The sequence below is a fragment of the Perna viridis genome, chromosome 5, assembly GCF_037379345.1.
Source record: "Perna viridis isolate PV_CMFRI_1.1 ecotype Kerala chromosome 5, ASM3737934v1, whole genome shotgun sequence".
Classification (NCBI taxonomy): domain Eukaryota; kingdom Metazoa; phylum Mollusca; class Bivalvia; order Mytilida; family Mytilidae; genus Perna; species Perna viridis.
Window position 1 is genome coordinate 4,253,920 of NC_142449.1, and position 24,546 is coordinate 4,278,465.

General features: G+C 32.9%; 4 protein-coding genes across 7 annotated transcripts in view; 2 read left to right on the top strand and 2 right to left on the bottom strand.

Annotated features, from left to right (window-relative positions):
• Window positions 1-4,962, bottom strand: part of LOC148615663 (kinesin-like protein KIF15-A) — a 56,758-nt gene extending 51,796 nt beyond the window's left edge. The window contains exon 1 of the mRNA XM_088582129.1: window positions 4,768-4,962. The gene's annotated coding sequence lies outside the window, so the exon portion shown is untranslated. The remainder of the gene's footprint in view (window positions 1-4,767) is intronic.
• LOC148615661 (uncharacterized) overlaps window positions 1-24,546 on the bottom strand; it is a 191,876-nt gene that overhangs the window by 120,954 nt on the left and 46,376 nt on the right. The gene's annotated exons all lie outside the window — the stretch shown is intronic.
• LOC148615665 (nudC domain-containing protein 1-like) lies at window positions 4,005-19,030 on the top strand. Its single transcript, XM_088582135.1, has 9 exons — window positions 4,005-4,164; window positions 7,941-8,092; window positions 8,394-8,582; window positions 9,112-9,301; window positions 10,168-10,362; window positions 13,452-13,662; window positions 15,275-15,416; window positions 16,325-16,453; window positions 18,546-19,030. The coding sequence occupies exons 1-9, from the start codon at window positions 4,053-4,055 to the stop codon at window positions 18,993-18,995; spliced, it is 1,770 nt and encodes a 589-aa protein (XP_088438261.1). The 5' UTR covers window positions 4,005-4,052; the 3' UTR covers window positions 18,996-19,030.
• Window positions 23,528-24,546, top strand: part of LOC148615666 (uncharacterized) — a 29,432-nt gene continuing 28,413 nt past the window's right edge. For 3 of the 4 annotated variants that reach the window (XM_088582131.1, XM_088582133.1, XM_088582134.1), the window contains exon 1: window positions 23,528-23,682. The gene's annotated coding sequence lies outside the window, so the exon portion shown is untranslated. Of the gene's footprint in view, window positions 23,849-24,546 lie in introns of all 4 variants that reach the window. The other variant, XM_088582132.1, reaches the window with a different exon arrangement.

Here is a 24,546-nt window from a genome sequence, read left to right on the forward strand (position 1 = left end):
TAAGAAACAGACCAAAGATTTTTTTTCAAACTTTGCACAACTATTTGTAAAAATACAAAATTCTCACGAAGTAGGACAACCCAATTTATCATTTTTGAGTTTTGTTGTTTGTCGTTGTCCCGTTTGACACATTCGATTTAACGCAATCCCGATTTCATTTCCCATTTATCATGGTTATGTCGTCATCAACAGCACGTTTTAGAGCAACTTTTAAAAAGTTTTCTACTTGTGCAATTTCATGCATGATCAATATTGACTGTTAACAAACATTCTTCCCTAAAACTAGTTCTTGATATTTTATTTATAACACATATGAATAACTATGACTGAAACGTCTAAGAAACACCTGATCAGTTAAGGATGAAATAAAACAAACGGAAACAATTGCATGTGGGTCTTAGTATCTGAATTAATTGCATTCTTTAGATTTCCGCTAGAATCTTGGTTCCTTTAATTACTCATTCATAGGAGATGGATCCTATTTTCGTTGAATTCTAAATTTTTCGCTTTTTATACTCCAACAAAAAAGACTTCAACCATTTTACTTTCACCTCTCTATCCTGAAATCCAGACTCCGCCCCGAAAAGACATCATTATAAAATCTTTTGGAATTTTGATGACAAATATCCTAATTACAAATCTTATCAACCATGCAATTTTGTCGATTAATGATGACAGCAATTTTGTTGATCAGATTTAGATGCAAATATTTAAAATATATATATATATATATAGGCCAGTCTCAAATTTACTGTTTAAGTCAAAAATGCTTGAAAAGGTAGCAGATTCTTGCTATGAATGCCACTTATCGCTGAACAAACTCCACCACGAGGAGCACCAGTCCGCATACCGGAAATTTCATTCAACCGAAGCTGCCTTAATGAAAGTCCGAAATGATATTTCTCGTAATGCTCGACTTATCTGCTGCTTTTGATACCATCGATCACAGAATATTACTACATGTACATGTACATCGAGTTAAATGCCTTTTTTGGAATTACAGGTAAACCGTTGGATTGGATAACACGGCTATCAAACTGTTTCCAAAGATGGTAAATTATCACAACCAATTCATATGAAATATAATAGTGTCCCACAAGGGTCTGTTCTTGGACCCAAATTCTTCACAATGTACGCTAAACCGGTTGGGACAATATGCGAGAAGCATGGACTATCATTTCTATGCCGACGACAGTCAGCTTTACCCACTATTATCTTTCAAACCAAGAAATACTGTTTCTCAAAATGATGCTCTGCATCGTGTTGAAAACTGTCTCGTCAACAATGTTTCGTGGATGAACAGTAATATGTTGAAAATCATATTTACATCACAAAGAAACGAAAAACATATTGAATCAATCACTGTGACAATTGGCGATGAGAACATTTAACCATCTAAATGTGTTCGAAACTCTGGTGTTAATTCTTGATTCCAGTATGACCATGGAAAAGTATATAAGCTCAGTAAGCAGATCAGGCTATGGACAATTGCGTCAAATACAATTAAAAAAATTATGGTTTTAACAAGAGGATTGAAAAAAAAACTGGCTCGGACGTCGCCCAGTATAAAAAAGTCCGAACCTGACAACAGACCGGACACACTGTTGTCTTGAAAAAGACTGTGGTGTCGATCCGCAGATGAGAATCCTAGCATGTTCACATCTGATATGGATATAGTGCCCCGACAATTCCAACAAAAAGTACCCAATCGCACGTTCAGTCTGCTGACCATCTATTCCAGAACAAAAAATCCGACCATTTAATATATAATAATATATAATATTCTCTATTATAAAAGGCTATTGCGGAACCTCGAGATTGAAGACCAATGCAAAACCACGTACCTGACTGTTCTTACAAAAACCCTCTAATCAAATATGGTTCTTCCGGTCACGTCGTTACGGGAGATTTAACCACCATCGAAAACGAATCTCTGCGTAATATCCTTTTTAAAGGTCCGAGTACCGTGAATCATGCTCCATAAATTGGAATTATAACTTTAAACTTCTTATGGATGCCGTGTAGGACTACGCAGGAAAATGTATAAACAAGAAGACACTGATTCTCTGTCAAAAATATCGTCTACTATACATGACAAATATGTTGTCATACCAGCAGACAAACCCCCAAAAACATTGTTTTTGTCTGCAAAACGTTTACATCCAATGTTTATTATCAGAGGAAGATGTAGAAAACAGTGATAAGACATATACTGCCACCCAACTCTCCAAAGAAGATCGAGATAGTAGAAAACCACAAATCTGTGATATCCTCTTTTAGTCTCTACCAAAGACGGTGATTATGATATACTGTCTATGTGCTACTAATAACGTTACATAGATGGATCTGCAAAATGTAACACCAAACCTCTTTCAAAATTTTTAAGTTCTATACTCACAGTTGTCAAAGAGGGTCTCCAGTCCTGCCACAGCACTTGTTACCCACATAGTGGTATTAATTCAATGTGGATCCTAAAAAAATTCGAAAGATCTTCTGGACACCATCTGTTCAAGATTATTATCAGAATATAATAGCATTAAAACCATGATTTTTCAACACTGTATACTTGTATTCCCCATACTCAGTTCAAATGCCGAGTTAAAACATCATACATCGTTGGTTTTTTTTTGTTGTTTTTTTTTTAAACATGGTACACCTAGTTACAAGTATATAGTTTTTGGTAGAGATTCCTCATACTTTGTAAGAAATAATTCCAAGTCATCTTCCAAATATACAGAAGATGTTTTCAAAATGCTGGAATTTTTTATGAAGACATATTTGTCCGGTGTGGTGGACGCGGTTTTCAACAAACGATTAGCATTCCAATAGAAACAAATTGTGCTCCTCTACTTGCTGACCTATTCCTTCACTCTTATGAGGCTGATTTTATAGCTGATCTGATCCGAAAGAAGTAACATTGATTATCTAGACCGTTTAATCTCAGTTTCCGCTATATAGATGACGTATTTTCTTTAATCAATGCTAGTTTTGGGGATTTCAATACATCACATCTACCCAAAGTACTTGGGGTAAAGGATACTACAGACACTGTGAAGTCAGCCTCATATCTTGACCTACACTTAGAAATCGATTGTATAGGAAAACTATTGACCAAACTTTACGACAAACGAGATGACCTTTCATTCAGAGTTGTCAATTTTCCTTTCATCTGTGGCAATATCCCTTCAGCACCTGCGTATGGAGTTTTCCTATTACAACTCATACGTTATGCCAGAGCTTGTCGTAACTATGAAGACTTTTTGTACCGCGCTAGACACTTTAGAACTATATACATTTCTAAAAAAAAAGTTTCTGGTACATACCTTTATGTTAAAAGTATCATTCACATTGAGGAAACTTCCAAAAAAGTTCATAAATTATCCAATGCGCCTGTTTAATTACTCTGGCAAAGTATTTTGTGCTCATATTTTGCTAGTTTTAAACTGGATAAGAAGGTTGAATATGTACCTAAAAAAGTAAGAATATGAACCCAAAAAAGTAAATAGAAAGTTTGTTTGTTTATTTTTATTTATTTATTTATTTATTTATTTATTGTTGGTTTTATCAAGGAGTTAAATATATATAAATCCTTGGTTTTATGTTCACTTATATACAGAAAACTTGTACTAATCACATTCAAACTTTAATATTTATTTCATTGACTTGATATTCTAAAACTTTATAGACATGTTTTATATTTTGCATTCTTAAGTACATCCATGTGCTGTTTTGTGCAATACTCTCCAGTTTTACTGCATGAAAGTACAAATGTGTCTTTGCTATGTATGTTTGTGCTGTATGCATGCTGTGCTGTGCTTATCTGTTAATATGCTTGGCTATATTTTTTCATGAAATATCAGTCAGTTTAAGAGCCCAAAGAGTTCATGTTTGTCTTGTTAATCTGTCTATATTCGTCCCTACATCAGATAAAGTTTACTTGTTAATAAACGTGATCGAAATGTAATTATGGTTTTAGCTTAAACTGGATTCTCTTTTCCTCTAATAAGTCCTATTTTCAGTTCACTCTTTGGTATTGTAGAATCAGTATAACGATGGCAGAAAAATATGATTTGCGAGTAAATCGAGACCTGCTGGATTCATCGTTTAGCGGTTACAAATTATCATTGGACAGTCTCCCAGTTTACAGCACTGTAATAATCAATGGTATTTTTTTATCAATTGATAAATTATGAAATTAAGGTACAACAGTAGACGATACAGTAGTCCGAATTTCCTCAGACCCTGCAACCCTCCTCTTTTTTATTTGGATATTAATATGTCGGGTTGGAGTCAGAACGATGTGCCATACAAAAAGTTGGAGATTCAGCAGTACTGCAGAGTACCGCCCTTCAATTGCTTGTATCGACTTTCAAGTTGAAATTTTGTATGTTAGTTCAATAGTTGTTACACTGACCTATACTCGGCGTCACATATTGAACCGTAATAGAGAGTAGGTGGAGCTTGTTACTTTCGGAATGGAAGGGTAGTGGGCATGAAATTTTTCAGCAGAATTTTGAAATATTCTGTTTGATTCCGGTTTAAAAATCGTTTCTTAATTATCTATTGTCTGAACTTGTCAAAATAAAGTGTCACTTCAAAGCCACTCATACACATACATGTAACTGTAATCCATGTTGAACAGGTCAGCCAATTAACAATTTTCCTGTAAAGCAATTTGTAAATCTGTAGGGGTCACTAAATATGTAAATAAATCAACTGTTGTCATAAAGTAAAATAGTTTATCAAGGAACATAAAATGTACCTTACCTTTTTGTGATTGTTTTGTGTGATTCTTAAGTTGAATGTGTTATACTTTAGATAGGTTCTGCTGGTTTAATCCATTATCTAATTCAACAAAAGGAATGAAACATTCCCTGGATTGCTTGGCACTAATGAAAATTAAGTGAACTTCTTCCTATTTAATTTTTTTCCTTGCTACAATCATTGCCGCCATTTTGGTTGTTTATTACCTGGAAAATGCTACTAGAGTTCTCTATTTTTGGTCAAATTTCAGAGCAATTTAATTATTTGGAAATACATGAGTAGGCGACTTAAAACTGTTTTTAAAAATTCTTGACGACTTAAATCACCATTTTGCTGCTTGGATTATGCCCTGTTGTAAGGAGATCTCTAAATCAGTGACAACTGGAAAGGAATAATTTTGCATTCAGTCCCCAGGAAGGTTTTGTGTAGAATACTTCTGATCAGAATTGATGAAATGGTTGACATGAAATTGGGAAAGGAACCAGCTGGGTTCAGGAGAGGAAGGAAATGTATTGACCAGATTTTTGCAATTCATAATATTATAGAACAGTGTATTGAATGGAAAATGCCACTATACATCAACTTTATAGACTTTAAGAAAGCATTTGACAGTGTGCACAGGGAAACATCGTGGACAATTGTAAGATCATATAGAATAGCAGTAAAGATGTGTAACCTTTTAAGAGCTTTCTACTCAAACTTAGAATGCAGTGTCATTTTGGAAAAGACAGTATCTTATTCCTTCAGTGTCAAATCAGGAGTTAGACAAGGATATATATATCATCACCTGTTCTCTTCTTAATGGTTACTATTGGATCCAGAGATAAACAACACATGACTAGAAGAGAGGTATTGAATGGACCATGTTCAGCCTCCTAGAAGACCAGATGTCTCAGCAAACCCTTTACCAGAGAAGACAGACAAACTAAATATCTTATTCCAACAAACTGGGCTTAATATCAGTATGAAGGTGTCTTCCTCAAATGCCAACATTTTATATGTTACATATTCCTTAAATGCCAACAAAAAAAATTCAATATATGTTTATATTATAACAAAAGGTGCTTTTATAACAATTAAAATTGTTTTTATAAATAATTAGTGAAGTTGATACATAGTACATTTTATACCTTTTTTATATTGAAAACAGCAGATTTTTAAAAGTATGTAAGAATATAATAAATTAGAATTTTTTAAAATTTGTAAAAATATAATAAAATTTTCACATTTTTTTTTTTTACTTTTATTTGAAGAAATGTACAAATAATATACATTACTATTGATATATAAAATATATATAAATTTAACATTATATCAAATTCTGAACTTTAATGATTTATTTCATGCTTTATCATTCAAACGTTTTAACTAATTCATATGAATATATTTATTTTCTTCTTATTATGCTTCATGTGATATTAAATCATAGTAATTAAAGTAAACTCATTAAACCATGTACAACAAAATGGATCTTCTACATTGTGTAGACGTTAAAATGTTTTATTAAACTGAACAAAGACCTCATACTTAGTGACTATTCTAGTACTAGTACATAAAGAAGTAGAAAGATAGATTGAAATATCTTCAAGTTATTGGACTACAAAAATAATTCAAAAGTCTATTGTGCTATACATGTACAAGTATGATTTTGTGAAGAAATGCTTAAGTATAAACAGCCAAAAAAGAAAGATTTTAAAAACTGGAATAATTTATTGAAATATGAACTTAAATAAGTCACCTGTAATTTACCTATCTTTTAATTAGTATTAATGTTTTGATAAGCATGCACCTTTGTTGTGATAACCAGTGACACCTATTCCTTGAACGCTGACAAAATTTTATCGGTAAATTGTCGGTAGATCAAAGGATGTTGGCATTCGAGGAATAAACCAGTATGAAGAAGACCAATGTTATGATAATCAGTGAATGTACATGTACCAGCAGAACCTGTCATCTTAAATGGAGAGAGGTAGTAGATGATTGTACTTACCTGGAAAGTATTTTAAGGAACGGGGAAAGAGATAAAAGTAAGGCTAAGAATTTGCCCAACTTCAGCCCATCTGAAAGTCAGACATGTACAGCCTGAGGACCTTTACAACAGTAATGTCAAATCACTCCTCTTATATGGGTCTAAATGCTGGCTTGTTATTGTTATTGATAGAGGCAATAGATAAATAAACTATTAACTGTAACTTCTGGCCATATAAAATCAGTAACAAAGACCTGCACCAGAAATGCAAAAGTAAGAGCATTGCATTAGAAATCAAGCAAAGAAAAATAGAATAGCTTTGTTTGTTGATACCTTATGTACCACCCAGAACGAATAGGATAAGTATGTAAGTGAGTAATGTGTTGTAATGGCAACTGTGTTTAGCAAAATTCTGTTGTGATGTTGGTAAAATTGGGTAAAACTTATCTATGGTGTCACAAATAAGAGTGTCATATGTCTATGTAGCTTGTCATGTGTTTATCATAGTTTTACCGCAGCTGTGTTTAAAAGAGCTTTGAAGTGCATCATATTATACACTCCCTTGATAAAACTAGAAACTCTAAATTTACCCTCGAACAGGGGTGTAACTAATGATAAGAGGAAGTGTAGTCTCCAAGCAGTAAGGAGTCTGAGCAATTATTGAACTTGATTATTGTTAGGGCTCTGTACTTCTTTAAAAGTAGATGTTATGATCAATGGAAATAATACTGGTATACCAAAGTGACCCTTACCAGAAAGTATAGGGATAGGAGAGACGACATTTTCTTTTTTTTTTTTTTTTTTTTTTTTTTTTGTGACAATTATGTGTAGGCCTGGGCTTTGGTGTTACATGTACTCTTGATATCACTTTCTGCAAAGTACAGGTATTTTTATGTGTAACTTCTTGACATAGATAATTCTCAACAATATATGTATAAATCACAGAAGTCCAGATCATATAAAGCCACAGTACTATGGATCTATTTGGCTTAATTCCTTATTTGTATAGTATAAACCTATTAATTTGTGGTGTGCTAATTTTCACAATTCCATGGAGGACAGATAAGGGCAAAAAATAGAACCTGTGAAATTGATTTTCAACACTATGAAGCACTAATAATTTGAAACCACAAATATGTTCACTTGCCAGAATTTGTGAAAATTAAACTGTTAACAGCACCTAACTTTAAAGCATTTTTTGGAACAGGATTAGAGATAGTTAATCTGTCAAACAATCAGTACTCCTACCACCATGCCAAAATCCTAGGACAACATAACCATCTTGTATTAGATCCTTGGGATCAGCAGAGCGTTTATTACATAGACAGAACATGGTACATCTACAAGTCTTTTATTGCAGTAAGTTTAAATCATGGCTGTTCTAAGTTTCATAATTTTCAGAAAAAAAATCTACCAGATAATATTTAGATTACATTTTCAAAATATCAAAGTTGCATTGACTATGATTGATAAATAAAGTGCTCCATGAAAGATTTATAATTTAAGGTAGTTAATAGAGGGAGTGGTCAATGAAAGATCTACAATTAAGTATGTAGAGTTAACAGATTGATGTGGTATGTCTATTTAAAGACTATTCTTACCAGTTACTACAAATATTTTGCTTCACCAAATATATTAAAAAACTAAAGTATCTTTTTAGGACATGCAGCTGAACCAGGGTGAGCCTCTTCTCCAAATACCTGATTCATCTAATCAGAAGCTAGTTCCAGAAAGGGTCAACCTCTGCTTACAGTTTATTTCCTTGGAGATGGCTGTAGTGACTGATGGAGCTGGAAAACTTCATCTGATTAACACAGGAAATAGACTCAACAAATCTACTCAATGGGCAGTAAGTTCAAGTTCCTGCAATAACTAGTAATCAAACTTTGATAAAAAATTAAACAGTCATTTTAATAGATCAGAACCTGTTTATAAGTTAAATGCTGTATGTTGTCAATGAAGCATGGGCTATAATAGCTGTGGAATATTGGATTTTTGTTTCACCTATGCTTTTGTTCTTGATCAAGTGGTGTTGATGTCATAAAAATACATGCATTTAAGTGACCTCTGGTATAATATGTACATACTAAACATGTCAACATATATTTAAGTGGAAGGGTTTGGAAGCATCAAATATTGACAATAATTATTATCTTTAAAAGCATTAAAATGTGAGCTTTAAATAATTAGTAATACCATCCAAATTATGATTGTAACTAGAACACTCAACAAGTCTTTTGAAGGTAAAAAATAATTTTGTAAAATACAAGATTTTGTGTACGCGAATTAACACTACATTATATGATTTTATAGGTTGTGTATTCCCATAATGTACTTAATGGCAGGTGTCTAGATAATGCATGAATTTCATTTTATAGGTTGCATATTCCCATGATGTACTTGATGAGAGTAAACCATTTGCTTTGACTTACGCTGTACATCACAGAGAAGGAGAGACCCACATGATTGAATGTCTGTGTTCTCATGTTATTGAGACTAATGAAGAACAGAAAGACAAATATAAAACATCCTTTTTGACAGTACTTGAATGGGTTTCTATTGTCTCTGGTTAGTTTTTATTGGCTCACCTGAACTAAGGGTTTCCCCTGGACTTATCATGTCGTTTGCGATAACAATAGGAAAACTAATTTTCCTGTGCTTTCTGGTGTCATTGCAGTCCACTGGATAATTTTCGGTTTGTGTATTGATGTCAAGGTCATATTTGACTTTTGGTCCAAGTGATTGTAGAAATATGGAGTTTTATTGTACAAATCCTTGTTTAGATTCAATTAGAAGTATTTGATGGTGATGCCTGTATTTATTTATAAGAATTATCTTTTGTTAAGTGATTGCAGAGCTGTATAAAGTAAAATTTTTGATTTTATTCGAAAAAAAATTGAAGCGTAGTACCCCTGAATCTTGGATCATCCTTTTAGTGTTTTTATGCTAGTCAGGCTGCATATTTGATAGTGGGAACAAGCCCCTGTGCTTGATTTTTTTGGCAGTTTTTTAGCAAATATCCTGAAAACTATAATAGATATTAAAATGAGAATGGAAATGGTAAATATGTCAAAAAAACAACAACCTCACCAGGATGAAATATGTCACCTCAGGTCTTGAGTCGAAATTATAGGACAACTCCTTACTAGAGTTATTGCCTTTGAAAGGGGAAAAATGAATTGCTTGTTAGCGATTTATGCTTCTGGTAGCCTCTAGTTTATTTACTGGTACCCTCCTGCAAGTATTTTTAGGGAATTTTTATAAAGTTTTAACATGTTCATCTGACACTCTATACTACTTAACTGCAAAAGTTCATTTTCACCATTATTAAACAAATGATTTTATATATCTTCTAAGGTGTACAATAAGTTTGGAAATTTTTACTACCAGTATGTTGTAGTCAATTCTGTATCAGTACATTGTTTTTTTTCCAGAGGATAACAAGACATGGTCATTAAACAGAAAAAGGCGACTGTATGGAAGGAAACCATTTGATTATGCAGCTTTTAACCAATCAGGAGACTTTATTGTAGTTGCTGCAGAGTCTGATGTTGAATTTGTGTATGATTCAACTAAACCTATCTCTGAACCTGAAAGTACAAGCAACAATGCAACAAACAATCCAATTGGTAATGTTTATAAATAGAATTTTCCGATGATAAACCCAGATACACAAGCATTATTGTTGAAAGACATTTAAAGTAAAATGTATTTAAACAAAACACTGAGTAAACTGAAATCTTATCTGAAGCAGACACTTTTTGAAGTCTTATAGCAGTCTTAACCCTTTAGCTGCTATGCACAACTATTGTCGTTCCAATATTTTTATTAATGTTTGCTACATGCAACTATTGTAGTTTTCGATTATAATTTGTTCATGATTGTTCCTAGACAACGTTGGAATTCCAGAAGAGGTAATAATAGATGTTTTGATTGGTCTAAATCTGGCATATTTATTACAATGATAAAATCGGAAGTAAATAAATTTGAGGAAATATGTTCAAAATGGCAGACATCAGTTAGAGTGACAATGATGAAATCACCAATTTTTTCAACGATAGTGATGGCGATCTTGCCAAGTTCAAACATTTTGGACCAGAAGAGATAAATGTAAATATACTTTGAAATTAGCTCCTAAGTGATTTTAATCCAAATTCTGATACAGATTTCCCTGACGATCTCCGCAATGGATGGGTGTGAAATGACAATGACGTTTTACCTACTTTTTGTATCACACTAGACTACTTACAATTAGGCTTCTGGAACAGGGTTATGTTGCTACAAGATTGAAGTCATCACAACAGAAGTTTTATGGTCGTCATCATGAACTCTTGGATCATTATGGTGTATCCATCTGCACCATGAAAACTGATTTGATCCAGGTGTCATAATTTACCTTTCATCTTTCTTCTACCCTGGACTTGACTTCTTTGCACCTGGTCCATGCTTCTAGTTTTTAAGTGTAGTCTGAGTTGCTCTTTTACTTTTGTTACTTTGTATGTATTATTTTTAATAGTTATTATATGTTCTTTGTTGTGTGTGTCTTTTTTCCATGTCTGGTTTTTGTCCCTGGATTACCTTTTTTTTTATTTCTGCTAGAATCTCGGTTCCCATAATTACTCTTAAATAATAAATTTAAGTATTATGTTTATGGAATTGTTTCAAATACTAAATCATCACAACTTACATTATCTCAAAATTTTTTGCACCTGGACAGGTGAAAATTGCTGATGGAAACAAACTAATGTGAAAATATGACACTCCAGAATTCAACAATACTTTTACATGTAACTTTTATTGATCTAGGATTAATAACAACAAAGATGTGCTCATTAATATAGTAAGCACAATTTGTCATTTTTTTTCCCAATTTTTTATTCAGCATTACACAATAAACAATAGAAAATGGCTTAGCAGCTTAAGGGTAAATGTAATACAGAACACTTATCTAGAATGAACAAATTCTAAAAAAAAGGTTTGGTTTAGACAGCTTTCACTGTATAAAAGGGTTTGGTTTAGACAGCTTTTACTGTATAAAAGTATATTAAAAGCTTCTTTGTAAAGGTTCATTCACTAGATTTGTTTGGGGGAAACAGGAATCACTCTGTCTGTTCTTCAGTCTGTCCGTTTGTCGACATTCCGTTCAACTCTTCCATCATTCAAGGCATTATAATGGAATTTATGGAAAGGTTTAGTTTCATATGAAGATGTGTATGAAGGAATAGAAAATCTGTCAGCTGACTCCAAAGGCAGATAACCCAAATTTAAGGTTTGACATGTTAAAACCTTGTAAGTGCAATTCCTTCTAAATTGCTCAAGGGAATTTGATGAAATTTTATAGGAAGATTGGGTTTTATATGTAAGCCCAACTAAATCACTCAATGGATTGTGTGATTTATTTAAAAAGAAGGCTGGGTATCACATTTAGATACGCATGAAGGAGTATAATTTCTGTCAGCTGACTCCAATGGGAGATTATCGAAATTGAAGGTTTACATGTTAAAATGTGTAAGTGCAACTCCTTCTAAATCGCTCATGTGATTTTGATGAAACTCTGAAGGAAGGTTTGGCATCATATGTAGATGTGGCAGATTTCAAAGGAAGATAATCCAAATTAAAGGTTTAGGTCTCACTAACCACTTCCGGGTCAAATGGCCACCCCCCCTATGTAGTACCAAAAACACACTGAACCTAGACATATGCATTGTAAGTGCATTATTTGTGTGTATTATGATTAAAAGTAGTCAAAATAAAGCTGAGAATGTGTACTTTAAAATCATATATGTAATTAACTACAAAAGTGTATGAATATTGTTTACATGTGTGTGAGTAATTTGCCTCCATGCTGTCAGTTAGCAGACAGGTAAAAATGTGGATTTTCAGTATTATTTATTCAAGTAAATTTTGTGAAGAAGTTCTACTATGATTGTACCATTAGCATAATGATTTTGGAAGCCTTATTTTCCAAGCTTCGCAACGGTATGCAGCTTTAAGATGTCATTTGTCCTGGGAATTCACAGTGAGACTTTGAAAATTACTTTTTTAACATGTAAAGTAATGGAAACGTTAGAAGTGGTTAGTGAGACCTTAACATGTTACCTTGTAAGTTTAACTCCTTCTTAGCCTCTCAAGGGAATTAATGGAAATTTATAGAAAGGTTGAGTACCATATGTAGATGTGTATGAAGGAATATAAATACTGTCGCCAGACTCCAAAAGAAGATATCCAAATTAAGGTTTTACATAGTAAGCCTCATAAGTGCAACTCCTTCTTAATCACTCAAGGGATTTTGATGAAATTTTATAGGGGGCTTGGGTATCATATGTAGATGTTCATAACGGAATATAAATACTGTTGGCAAACTCCAAAGGGAGATAATCCCAAGGGTTTAACATTTTAAAACCTTGTAAGCTTTTGAGGGATTTTGATGAAATTTTATATGAAGTTTGGGTATCATATGTTAATGTGCATGACTGAATACACATACTTTTGGCAGACTCCAATGGGTGATAATCCAAATTAGAGGTTATATATTTTAGTCCATTTGAAGGTGGGGGTATTCTTTTTGTGACCTTGGTCACATTATTTCTTAGTATTTTGTTTTAATTGATTCTAAAAAGGATGCTACTATAGATAATTTTGTTGTCTTATGGAAATGTGTATACCTTTTCTGTTGAGAGATGAATGAAATAATAACAATAGATCTGTATTGCTTCAGAAACCGGACCAGATTATACATGGAACCAGAATGATGAAGAGATCAATGTCCAGTTTACAGTTCCGAAAGGCACCAAGAAATCTGATATATATATGACATTGACACATAAAAACATGAACTTTGGTATAAAAAATGAGAAGGTTTTATTGGAGGGTATGCTGCATGGATTTGTAGATACTGAAGCCAGTACATGGATCATGGAAGGACAAATGTAAGGGCTTGCTTATGATACATAATTTATGAATAATTTTTCTGATAAACATTATTACCCATTCACACTGCAACACCTTTTGTAAGAGAATAAATAATAGTGTAACTCTCCAAATTTAATAGGGTTTTAGTTCTATGAGGGATGGAGCATTTTGTACTTAAAGACTGTGTTGATGATGCACCACTATGTCTCGACCAATGGGAATATATGCAGGACTTCCTAGAACCCTTGCTCTGCACATACATTGAAATTAAAATAATCACTTTTGATCAATGTATGTCATTTCCTACCGAATAGTTTGAATCATTCCATGGATCCAAAACTTGCCTTTAGGTTGTAACTTTCATATTTTTTGGGCTTTGTAAACAACCTAATAAATTTATAGTTGTAATAATAGTATAAAGCTGCCATCATCTGTGTTGTTGCAGTGATTAAGCTAGTCTAAAAATAGCATGCATGGTAATAAATTAGACATGATGGAGAATAATATTATAAGATGACTCGCTCAATCCAAATGAGTCCTAATATCCTGATGTTGAACAGGGAGTCAGTGATAGAATAAAATTGTAACAGAAATAGTTAATACTTTTATTTTCAGTCAAGGACCCTCACAGGTTGCTGTTTTCAACGTTGCAATTTTATCAATTACATGAAAACAGTAGAGAACACTGGGATAGAATGCTACATGTTTCATGTAGTTTACTAGAAACTTGGATTGGCTTTTAATCCCTTGAATGGAGAGAATGCAGCTTTAAAATCAATACTGAAAATTTGTACATGTATATCAAAATCAAATTTTGTTTTCAGCAAAAGTAAATATGGTCACTAAAATCATACACAGTTGGTTCAAAATGTATAGATGCGTAGTACTGTTATCATAATGGTCAAATTTTGGCACATGCAAAAGGGGTCAGGCAAAAGTGACTAATTGTTTCAAAATCCTGCCTGAAAACCTGTTGTACACTTAATTTGCTTGCAGTAACTGGAATAATGGTTGATGGGTATTGATCAAATTTTACAAGTATTTAAACCACTATGAAGGGAAGGTTTGTATAAATTTTTGAGATAGTAGGTCCAACTGTTTTTGAATTAGAGGGTGAAAACAAGCATTTCCAAAATTTAAGTACATAACTTAAGTACATCTGTATGGATCTCCATAATATTGTGACACAATGTTCTGTTTTTCAAAGGTCAGACTACGATTTATTTTGGTGCTGTGATCTACACCGTTCAGGAATTAGGAGCTGAAATGGGGGAAAAAACCTAATGAGTTTTACTTGTTTCTAAACAATAGCATAAGTAAATTTTCTTCAACTTTGTATAAATTTCTTAATAGTTTAACTGCAAATTTTAAAGTTTAATGACTACTTTTATTCTGGTCTAAATCTTTTCAAACATTTATTCACAGTTCAAATTAAGGGCTAAATCAAGTTTGCATGTTTTGTCCATACTTTTCGTACCTGTTCTGGATTTGACGTTTGTGGTCATATCAAGCTGCACCCTGTAAAGCATTCTATTCAGTATTAAACAATTACATGTGTAGTTTTAATTGTCAAACTTGCAGAAGTAAATACCACTTTACTTTGAATAATATTTTGGTTTCATATTTTAGGATAGAGCTAACATTAAGTAAGCAGTCAAATGAAACTTGGCAGGGTGTTGTTATTGGTGATGCCCGAGGTGAAATGACCCTTGACCCTGTTGTTGTGGAGGAGATACATCAGAGATTGGCTGGCCTTACTTCTTCTGAACTGGTAGGTTTATTATCAGGAAATAGTATATTATAGTGGTTAGAGTCTGTAATTGAGGTTTATATATACAAGAAGAGTAGTATTTTCTTTGTGATTATAATTAAGTAAAGGACTGGCCAAGAAATTTTCAAAGGGGATCATTTTTATTTTATCTGGACAATAATTTGACAAGCAAATGGATTTCTTTGAAATTGTTTCACAAGGTCCCATACAACAGACGGAAGAATAGAATTTATTTTTGGGTTGTGGCTGGAACCATTCATGAATTAAGTGGCCAAAAAGGGATCACATTGATTCTTGACAAAGTCTAATCCTCTATCAAATATTTTATCGAAATCAAATTTCAGCTGTTTCAAGCTTGAATGGTGTGTCCAAACTTGTGCCAACTTTACAGGGTTTAACCTCTGTGACCATATCAAGCTGGGCCCTGTGAAGCATTTTATTTTATTTTTGGTAAAAACAAATTAAGATAGACTTTGCACTTTACAGAGAGGAGGTAGGAGTACTTATTTTATAACCACAGCCCCCTCCTAAACTATTTGATGAGTCCTTGTAAATTTCTTTTAGGTACTGCCAATTCACTCTTGGTATTTTTTATATTTTTTTACTTCAAAGTTTCATGGATTTTATAAGCTCATCATGGACATGACCAGTTACTCAGGTGTAGAAGGTATAGATATTAGGATTCCAAGAGAACATTGATCATAATTAAAATGTTGTGTATATTCTATCTTAAATCTTATTATTTTTAAAAAAATAGCTTTTAAAATAAAACAAGAGTGTACATAGTGTGGTGTATTCTTATGTGAAATTTGCTGTTTTTAATTCTAGTTGGTATTGCATGTTACCTAATGCACTGGTTTTTATTCTTTAGTTGTCATTTTTTTAAAAGATATTTATCTATTTTATAGAATCCAGATCCAATGAAAACAGACGATCAGCCCTATAATGCCCAACAGTTAGAGGAGTGTGATGCCTATCCTAATGATGGTTTTGTTTTACTCAGGGTAGATGGAAATTCACATAAAATTACACATAAGGTAAAAGGCAGGTCAATTTAATAGTGCAAAATGGAGACAATAAATTTGGTAGATAGAATCTAGAAACATTATTGCATATATATCTGTAGATTGTAAATTTTGGTTATAGAATGATTTTATACCCCTGCTCATTATATTGGGGTCTATATTTGTCTGTTCATCAATTATAAATCTCTGTAACAGATTTCTCATCTTCTAGTGGAATGAATGATTAAATGATTGGTATATTATTTATGCATGATGACTTGTACAGTGTCTCCCCTTTCCAGGTTCCTTGTTTATCTATTTCCTGTTTACCATACATCTTGGTATTTTTTTTTATGTGATGCATAATTAAAATATTTGAACAGAATTGTTTTCTTGACAGTGATGTAATATAAAAGTGTATACCCTTGGTTCTCTATAAAATTGTACCACAAGGTTCCATATGAAAAAAGAATGATGTGTCCATATTTGTCCCTACTTGGCAGGGTTTAACCTCTGTGGTTGTGTCACGCTACACCATGCACAGCATTTTATTATTGAAATACGGGCTGTATAGTGATCGGAGTGTCCATCCGTCTGTCATTCTGTTTGTAACAAATATTTCTGTCATCAGCTTCGTTTTCCGAGTGACTCAGAATTTTTTCATGTGCTGTATTGGGAAATTTCCTTTGCAGATTTCATATTGCAGCACCCATTGGAGGGAATTATTACATTTTTTTTATATATGTCTTAAGCATGATGACTTGTGCTGTATCTCCTTTTTTCAGCTTTCTAGTTCTTGTTTTCTGAGTGAATTTTTGAATTTGTGGTATTGGGAAATTTTCTGTCACAGATTTCTCAGCACCCATTTGAAGGAATGGTTACTGGTAGATGTTTGGTGATATAGTGATTAAATGAGCTTTTAAGATATTTCTATGGACAGATTACAACTTTATATTACATATTATTTAATTTATTTAAAATTCCTGTTTTTAGCAAGAAACCATGAAACCATTGAGGACAGTCAATAAACCGTAAACACTCCAAAGGTTACATGTACATAGCACTTTTCAATAAATCAAGAATGGATTTTGATGAAATGTCAAAGAGACAATGACCCAACTAGGGTAAAAAATATCAGAATTTCATCGGCGCTTTAAATCCCCCCATTTTTTTTTTTTGGTTCCCCACCTAGCGTATAATTAAGACTTCTGTGTATATGATTATTTTTTGGGGAGTGGGGGTATAGATGTAGTGAGCATTGCTCACAGATTTTCTAGTTTTTTTGTTTTTTTTTTTTAAATATATACACATTTTTTCATTGTCAGAAACATCAATATTTTATCAAAATCCACAGTTGAGAGATATGCTGATTTTGAATCAATATCTGTCCCAACTCTTCAGGATTTCGACCAAAATAGTTGTATATAGCCTAGTGATATTCCGATGATCAATTATGATAAAAAATTGATTGATTTTTCAATTTCTGGCAATGATCAATATTTTTTTTCAGAATCAATTATCACAAATCCTGATCAAAACTCTGATTTTTCTGTCATTTGTTTGTATTTAAACTTCAGGTCATTCAAACCTTTGTGAGTTAGCCAAAATGACCAATTCCAAAACCCCCAAACAGTGCTTAAGTGACAGATTAGACTAGGTTCACATAGCAGAGAAAGTTGCTTGACCACCCAGGCTATAAAAAAGTGTCATGTGGAAATATTTTGAGTTTATTAAAGTACTAGATGGACCTGCAAATATTTGTCCAAAAGTCACCTGTAAACTGTGTTAAAAGTCATACACCAACAAAGGTTTTCACATTTAGTACACATTTATTAAAAACCTAAATCTTCCTTCAGTAAGTCTGATCTAAATCAATAATTGCATCTGACAGACGACTCCAATTATTCTGATTAACTGATAATGGATTTTCATATGATTCCAACCATGAATATAGCTACACTCTCTAGAGCATTTTATTTATGGGCATTTATTATATAAACCCTGCTTTTAAAAAGGACAGTTTATATTGATACATTATGCTTGTAAATATTAATTGTAATAAGCGATGGATTAGGCTATGAATGTATATCTTATATATTAATATATTAATACATTTAATTTGTAGACAAACCTAGGAAGTCATCAGTGGTTGTTCCAATCCAGATTAGACATTGATTTACCCCCAGCGTTGTGTCTGAGACATGATGTTGATGGATTGATGATACAACCTCAGAATACAGCCAAGGAAAACCAACAGCCATGGACGCATACTGCCACATTTAATGCATTTGGTTATGTTCAAGCATCAAAACAACAAAGAAGGTTTTCTCTGTGTGCACCTGACTGCTCCTATGCTGTTATTTGTGATTGCGTAAGACACATGTACATATATAGACAGCCAACAGCTGTTTTATCTCCCATACGCAATAGAAAAACAGGACAGGAAGTTGGTGCTGTTGCAAAGCAACAGTTAGTGTCATTAGATGCAGTTGACAATATCATTGGCATTCAAGTTACAAACAAATACGTATTTGTTACGACAGCTGATAATTTATACTGCATTACTGTTCACTGATCTGTTGTATAATAAATGATGTATATAGAACCTTACTTATTACTCTTATTAATGTACTGTAAATTGGGAAATTATTGACGTGTTTTAATTATTGAAAAAAGTTAGATATGATTTTAATATTCAAAATTTAAAACAGTATCAAAGTGGAGGAATATATAGTGATTGTGATGTCTATCCATCCTTCTTTCCTTCCTTCTGTTACAGAGAATGGAATTTAATGAAGCTTTCACAGAATCTTTACTTATTATTGAATATGTGGACCTTTTACTTTAGATTTTAATCTGAAGTTTTTTAGGTCTCACATCAGCAAACATGGACTTCATCATTCCCTGATGTGGGGGTACCCATCTCTTATCTGTAACTCATTCTACACCACTGAATGGAATGTAATGAAACTTTCAAAGAATCTTTATTATAAATTCCAATTTTGCACCTTTTTTTTTAGCTCACCTGGCCATAGGCCTTGTGAGCTATTGCCATCACTTGGTGTCCATTGTCTTTCATCGTCATTAACAATTTTTCAAAACTCTTCTCCTCTGAAACTACTGGACCAATCAGAATCAAACTTGGTATGAATGTTCCTTGGGGTATCGTGCAAACTGATTTGGGGATTTTTGATCCATTGAAAACCATGGCAGCGGTTACTGAAATTAGAACATAGGGGTCAGAGAGTAGTTTTTTGCATATATCTCCAAAACCATTAGGTTTAGCCTAATTCTGACATGGGATAAGAGTGTTCAACATGACAAGATCTATCTGTGGTTAAATTTTCATTTTAATCTCTTAAGCCATGTTGGAGTTATTGCCCTTTTTCAACATTTTTTTACTATTTTTAATGTTATTTCTTTAAAAAATCTTCTCCTCTGGCACTACTTGACCAATTGGAACCAAACTTGGTATGAATGTTCCTTGGGGTATCATGCATAGAACTGATGTGGGGATTTTTTATCTGTCGAAAAACATGGCTGCTGTTACTAAAAATAGAACAAAGGGGTCAGACAGTAGTTTTTCACATATATCTCCAAAACTGTTTTGGTTAGCAAAATTATTTCTAAAGCTGAAATGACCCTTATTATAAGACTTAGAAGTCTTCAAAGCTGTTCATAGGTCTCACTAACCACTTCTAACGTTTCCATTACTTTACATGTTAAAAAAGTAATTTTCAAAGTCTCACTGTGAATTCCCAGGACAAATGACATCTTAAAGCTGCATACCATTGCGAAGCTTGGAAAATAAGGCTTCCAAAATCATTATGCTAATGGTACGATGATAGTAGAAATTCTTCACAAAATTTACTTGAATAAATAATACTGAAAATCCACATTTTTACCTGTTCTGCTAACTGACAGCATGGAGGCATATTACTCACACATATTACCAATATTCATACACTTTTGTAGTTAATTACATATATGATTTTAAAGTACACATTCTCAGCTTTATTTTGACTACTTTTAATCATAATACACACAAATAATGCACTTATAATGCATGTCTAGGTTCAGTGTGTTTTTGGTACTACATAGGGGGGTGGCCATTTGACCCAGAAGTGGTTAGTGAGACCTTAAAAACATTTTATGAGTTTTTATGTTTTTCTTTTTTTACATTTTATGAAAGCTTGTGGTATTGTGAGTCTAATAAGACCAAAACTATCAAAATCAGACAAGGGACTACAAAGAAATGGTCATTTTTATATCATGCCCCTCAGTGATATTTTCCCTAAATTACTAAAAAATTACAATTTTAACTAACTTGTCACACCAAATTGATACCTATGATAATTCCAGAAGTTGTAATAGTAAATATCATTTATCATTATGAAAAAAGAACAGATTTCAACAATTTATATCATACCTATTTCATTACTGTGTGATTCTAAGTCTGTGCTGTGTGACAATTTGAGTACTTTAAATATCCCAAGCAGTGACGTTGTGTATTTCATGGATGACGTCAAGTTATGAGTCACTGTTACAGACAAAAATCTTGTTGCTATGTTGTTTTTTAAAATACCTTGCACAATGCACCTCTTAAAATATAGCCAGATTACCAATATCACTATACTGATTTTATGGGAAAATGGAAATAATGACCAGGAAAGGCAATTTTCCTCAAATTATGCATTTCTCTGAAATATGCCATAATTTAATTTATGGTCTCACTAACCACTTCTAACGTTTCCATTACTTTACATGTTAAAAAAGTAATTTTCAAAGTCTCACTGCGAATTCCCAGGACAAATAACATCTTAAAGCTGCATACAGTTGTGAAGCTTGGAAAATAAAGCTTCCAAAATCATTACGCTTATGGTACGATGATAGTAGAAATTCTTCACAAAATTTACTTGAATAAATAATACTGAAAATCCACATTTTTACCTGTTCTGCTGACAGCATGGAGGCATATTACTCACACATGTCAACAATATTCATACACTTTTGTAGTTAATTACATATATGATTTTAAAGTACACATTCTCAGCTTTATTTTGACTACTTTTAATCATAATACACACAAATAATGCACTTACAATGCATATGTCTCGGTTCAGTGTGTTTTTGGTACTACATAGTGGGGTGGCCATTTGACTCGGAAGTGGTTAGTGAGACCATACTACCTGTAAGAGTTATTGCCCTCTCCAATATCTTGAAAACTATAATGGATAGAGAGAAACTTTCTATCGCTGAAATGATCCTTATGATAGTCCTACTAAAGTTTTCTTGAGTCAAAATTGTTGGACAACTCCTTGTTAAATTTATTGCCCTTGAAAGACAAACTTTAACTAGGTGAGGGATTCAGGCTCCTGAGAGCCTCTTGTTTAGAATTTGATCCAAATAAATTTGGAGGTCAAAAGATGCATGTTATCAAATGGGAAAGTGTGGGAGAGTGTCTTGTTCACAGTTTTCCTCATTTATGATACTTTTCTCAGAAACAAATAATTATCACATTATTTAAGGACTAATATTTGTTCTGTATAAGTCTTAAATAACTACATGTATCACTATTAGTTATTTCAATAAACAATGCATGAAATTGATCAGGGGAAAATAAATGGTATGCTGTAAAATACTTCCACAAAAGCACATCATCTTCATATTACTGCAAAATTGTGATTTATATCGTTATGGCAATCTTTTCAAAGGGACACAGGTTTTGGGAAAACACATAAGATTGCCAGACAATGACTTAACAAAAGGGTACAGACCATTCTGTTATGGAGGAGATATGGGATTTTATTGTGAGTTAGAAGCATTTTTTGCTCAAGTGTGAAAATTATGTTTTTTCTGCAGCAGAAAATTTTTTTCTTAAAAAATTTAGGAATTGGGATCATGAAATTTACTATAAAGCTCTAGTATTTGAGTATTTTTGTTTGGATCTCTATAAAATTGTACCACAAAATTATTGGGATTTAGGCATAATATGGCGCTGATCATTTTATTACAGAGGGGGATCTTTGATCTTTTGGAAAAAAAAATAGATGTTCCAATTTTAGAAATTTTTCATCCAATGAAAAAAATAAAAATGATTCTACATAATCCCAATAACTTTACAAGGCAGATTTTCAAATAAAAATACTAATTTCAGTTGCTGCTGATAAATTGATAAATAAATATAAATTTTGTGCTTGAGCGATAAAAATTCTTTTCTAACACCTAATCAAAGCCCTCCCTCCTCCTACCACCGCTCAGGATAATATTGGTAGGTGCTTTACTTAGACTTGAGACTTGAACTGTTGAACTTTAACATTGATTTCCATACTACAAAAGGAAGAGTAATCAAGGGAACCAAGGTTATAGCGTAATTAAAACAATGTAATCCAGGGACAAAGACCAGACATGAAAAACAGACATACACAACAAAGAACATAAAGTAACTAAAATCATACATACAAATTAACAAAAGCAAATGAGCAACTCGGACTCCACTAAAAACTGGGAGCATGGACCAGGTGCACCGGAAGGCTTTATTTAATATTTAGGATTACAGAAGTAATTAAGCTTTACACAATATTTAGCACGAACTTATATGGCTTTCTATAGAATTGTAGTGCAAGGTTCTGTAAAAGGAAGCCTTTGATTGTTTTAAAAGATTGTGGTTGTTACCAAAAAGGTCCAGAAATAAACTTTCTACTACATAGTACATGTATAAGGTTGCTTATCGCTGCGCCTATTTGCAATTTTAAATTTTCTTTTACCATTTTCATTCTGGGCTGAAGCTTTCAAAATTTTAAATCACATTTACACAGGTGTATCAAGTTTGAATGTCATGTCTATATACTTGTCCAAAATGTTCAGTGTCTGTGCTCTTCAGTCGTATCACTATCAAGCTATGCTTTGCAAATCCCATTTATTTTCAAATTGCATGTAAAAGAAATGCCCACTATTATTCACAATAAGGAGTGTAAGAGTAGTTAATATGAAGTCCACTAGTGAAGTTGATGGATAATTATGATTTTGAATCGGATTTAAAGTTTCGGGTTCGAAGTGAATCTCGATAACATAGGTTTTTACAATAGTACTGGTTTCCGAGTATTGCACTGCTTCACCTCTGCTCACTGTTACCGTTATGACCAGATTGTTCTAAAATGGGACTCGGGGAAATCCATCTCTCTGATTTTGTAAAACGAAAGTGAAAGAAATTTTGCAGGCTGAGGGAAAATTAGGACGACTAAATACATTAGATGTTATAAGTTGGTATCATAGGTGTCTCACTGAGCATATGTCAACAAGTTCTTTACAATCAGGCTAGTGTTGAAATTTGTTCAATTGTATGCATTTTGCTCTCAGTCTCAGTCTCAAACGGTGACAATATTAGACATTACTCAATAACATGTTATTAGATACTTGTTACATTAGGTAATATGGATTTAATCATGTTTACGAAGAATGGACCTTATTTATATATGCAAGTTGAACTGAAGTGCTTTTAATACCTTCCTTGATAATATCGGTGCTTGTGACTCCTTATATTATTTTTCCTTTTTCTCCTAGTCGGCCGAAGTAATTATGCTGTCTTTGGAGGCTAAGTTTTATTTTGCATGGATGCCTCCCTGTTGGTGGGGCATAAACATCATTAAAGAAATATATGCTTCTTCAAAGTCAAGATTATTTGGACTAGGTCAGCCAATGCCTTTTGTGTGGGAGATACATGCACATGTAGGTGTAGTTCTTGACAGTGCATGTCTATTCAGACCAAAAGGACTGAAATTTAACCAGTGTTCAGTATTCAAGGATTTTTTTTTGAAATTTTAGGTTTCTACGGTGCATCTCTACTGGAAAAGTTACCATATTCTCCCACACTTAAGTTACCTTTCCAAATTTAACAAATCCTTCCAAAAGTTCAAATTTTCTACTTGCCAAAGGTAAAGTGGAACCATTATGAACAACTTTTCCACACCTAAATTGCACTAGCCCCGGGTGATGGGAAAACTACCAAGGGTAAGATTTGAAGTTCTCTAACCAGGGGAGATATCTGAGATTTTCTAGGCTTGCATTTTCTAGCAGTGTTTGATTTTTTTTGTTCTTTTTATTTTCAAAATTAATGAAGGATTTGT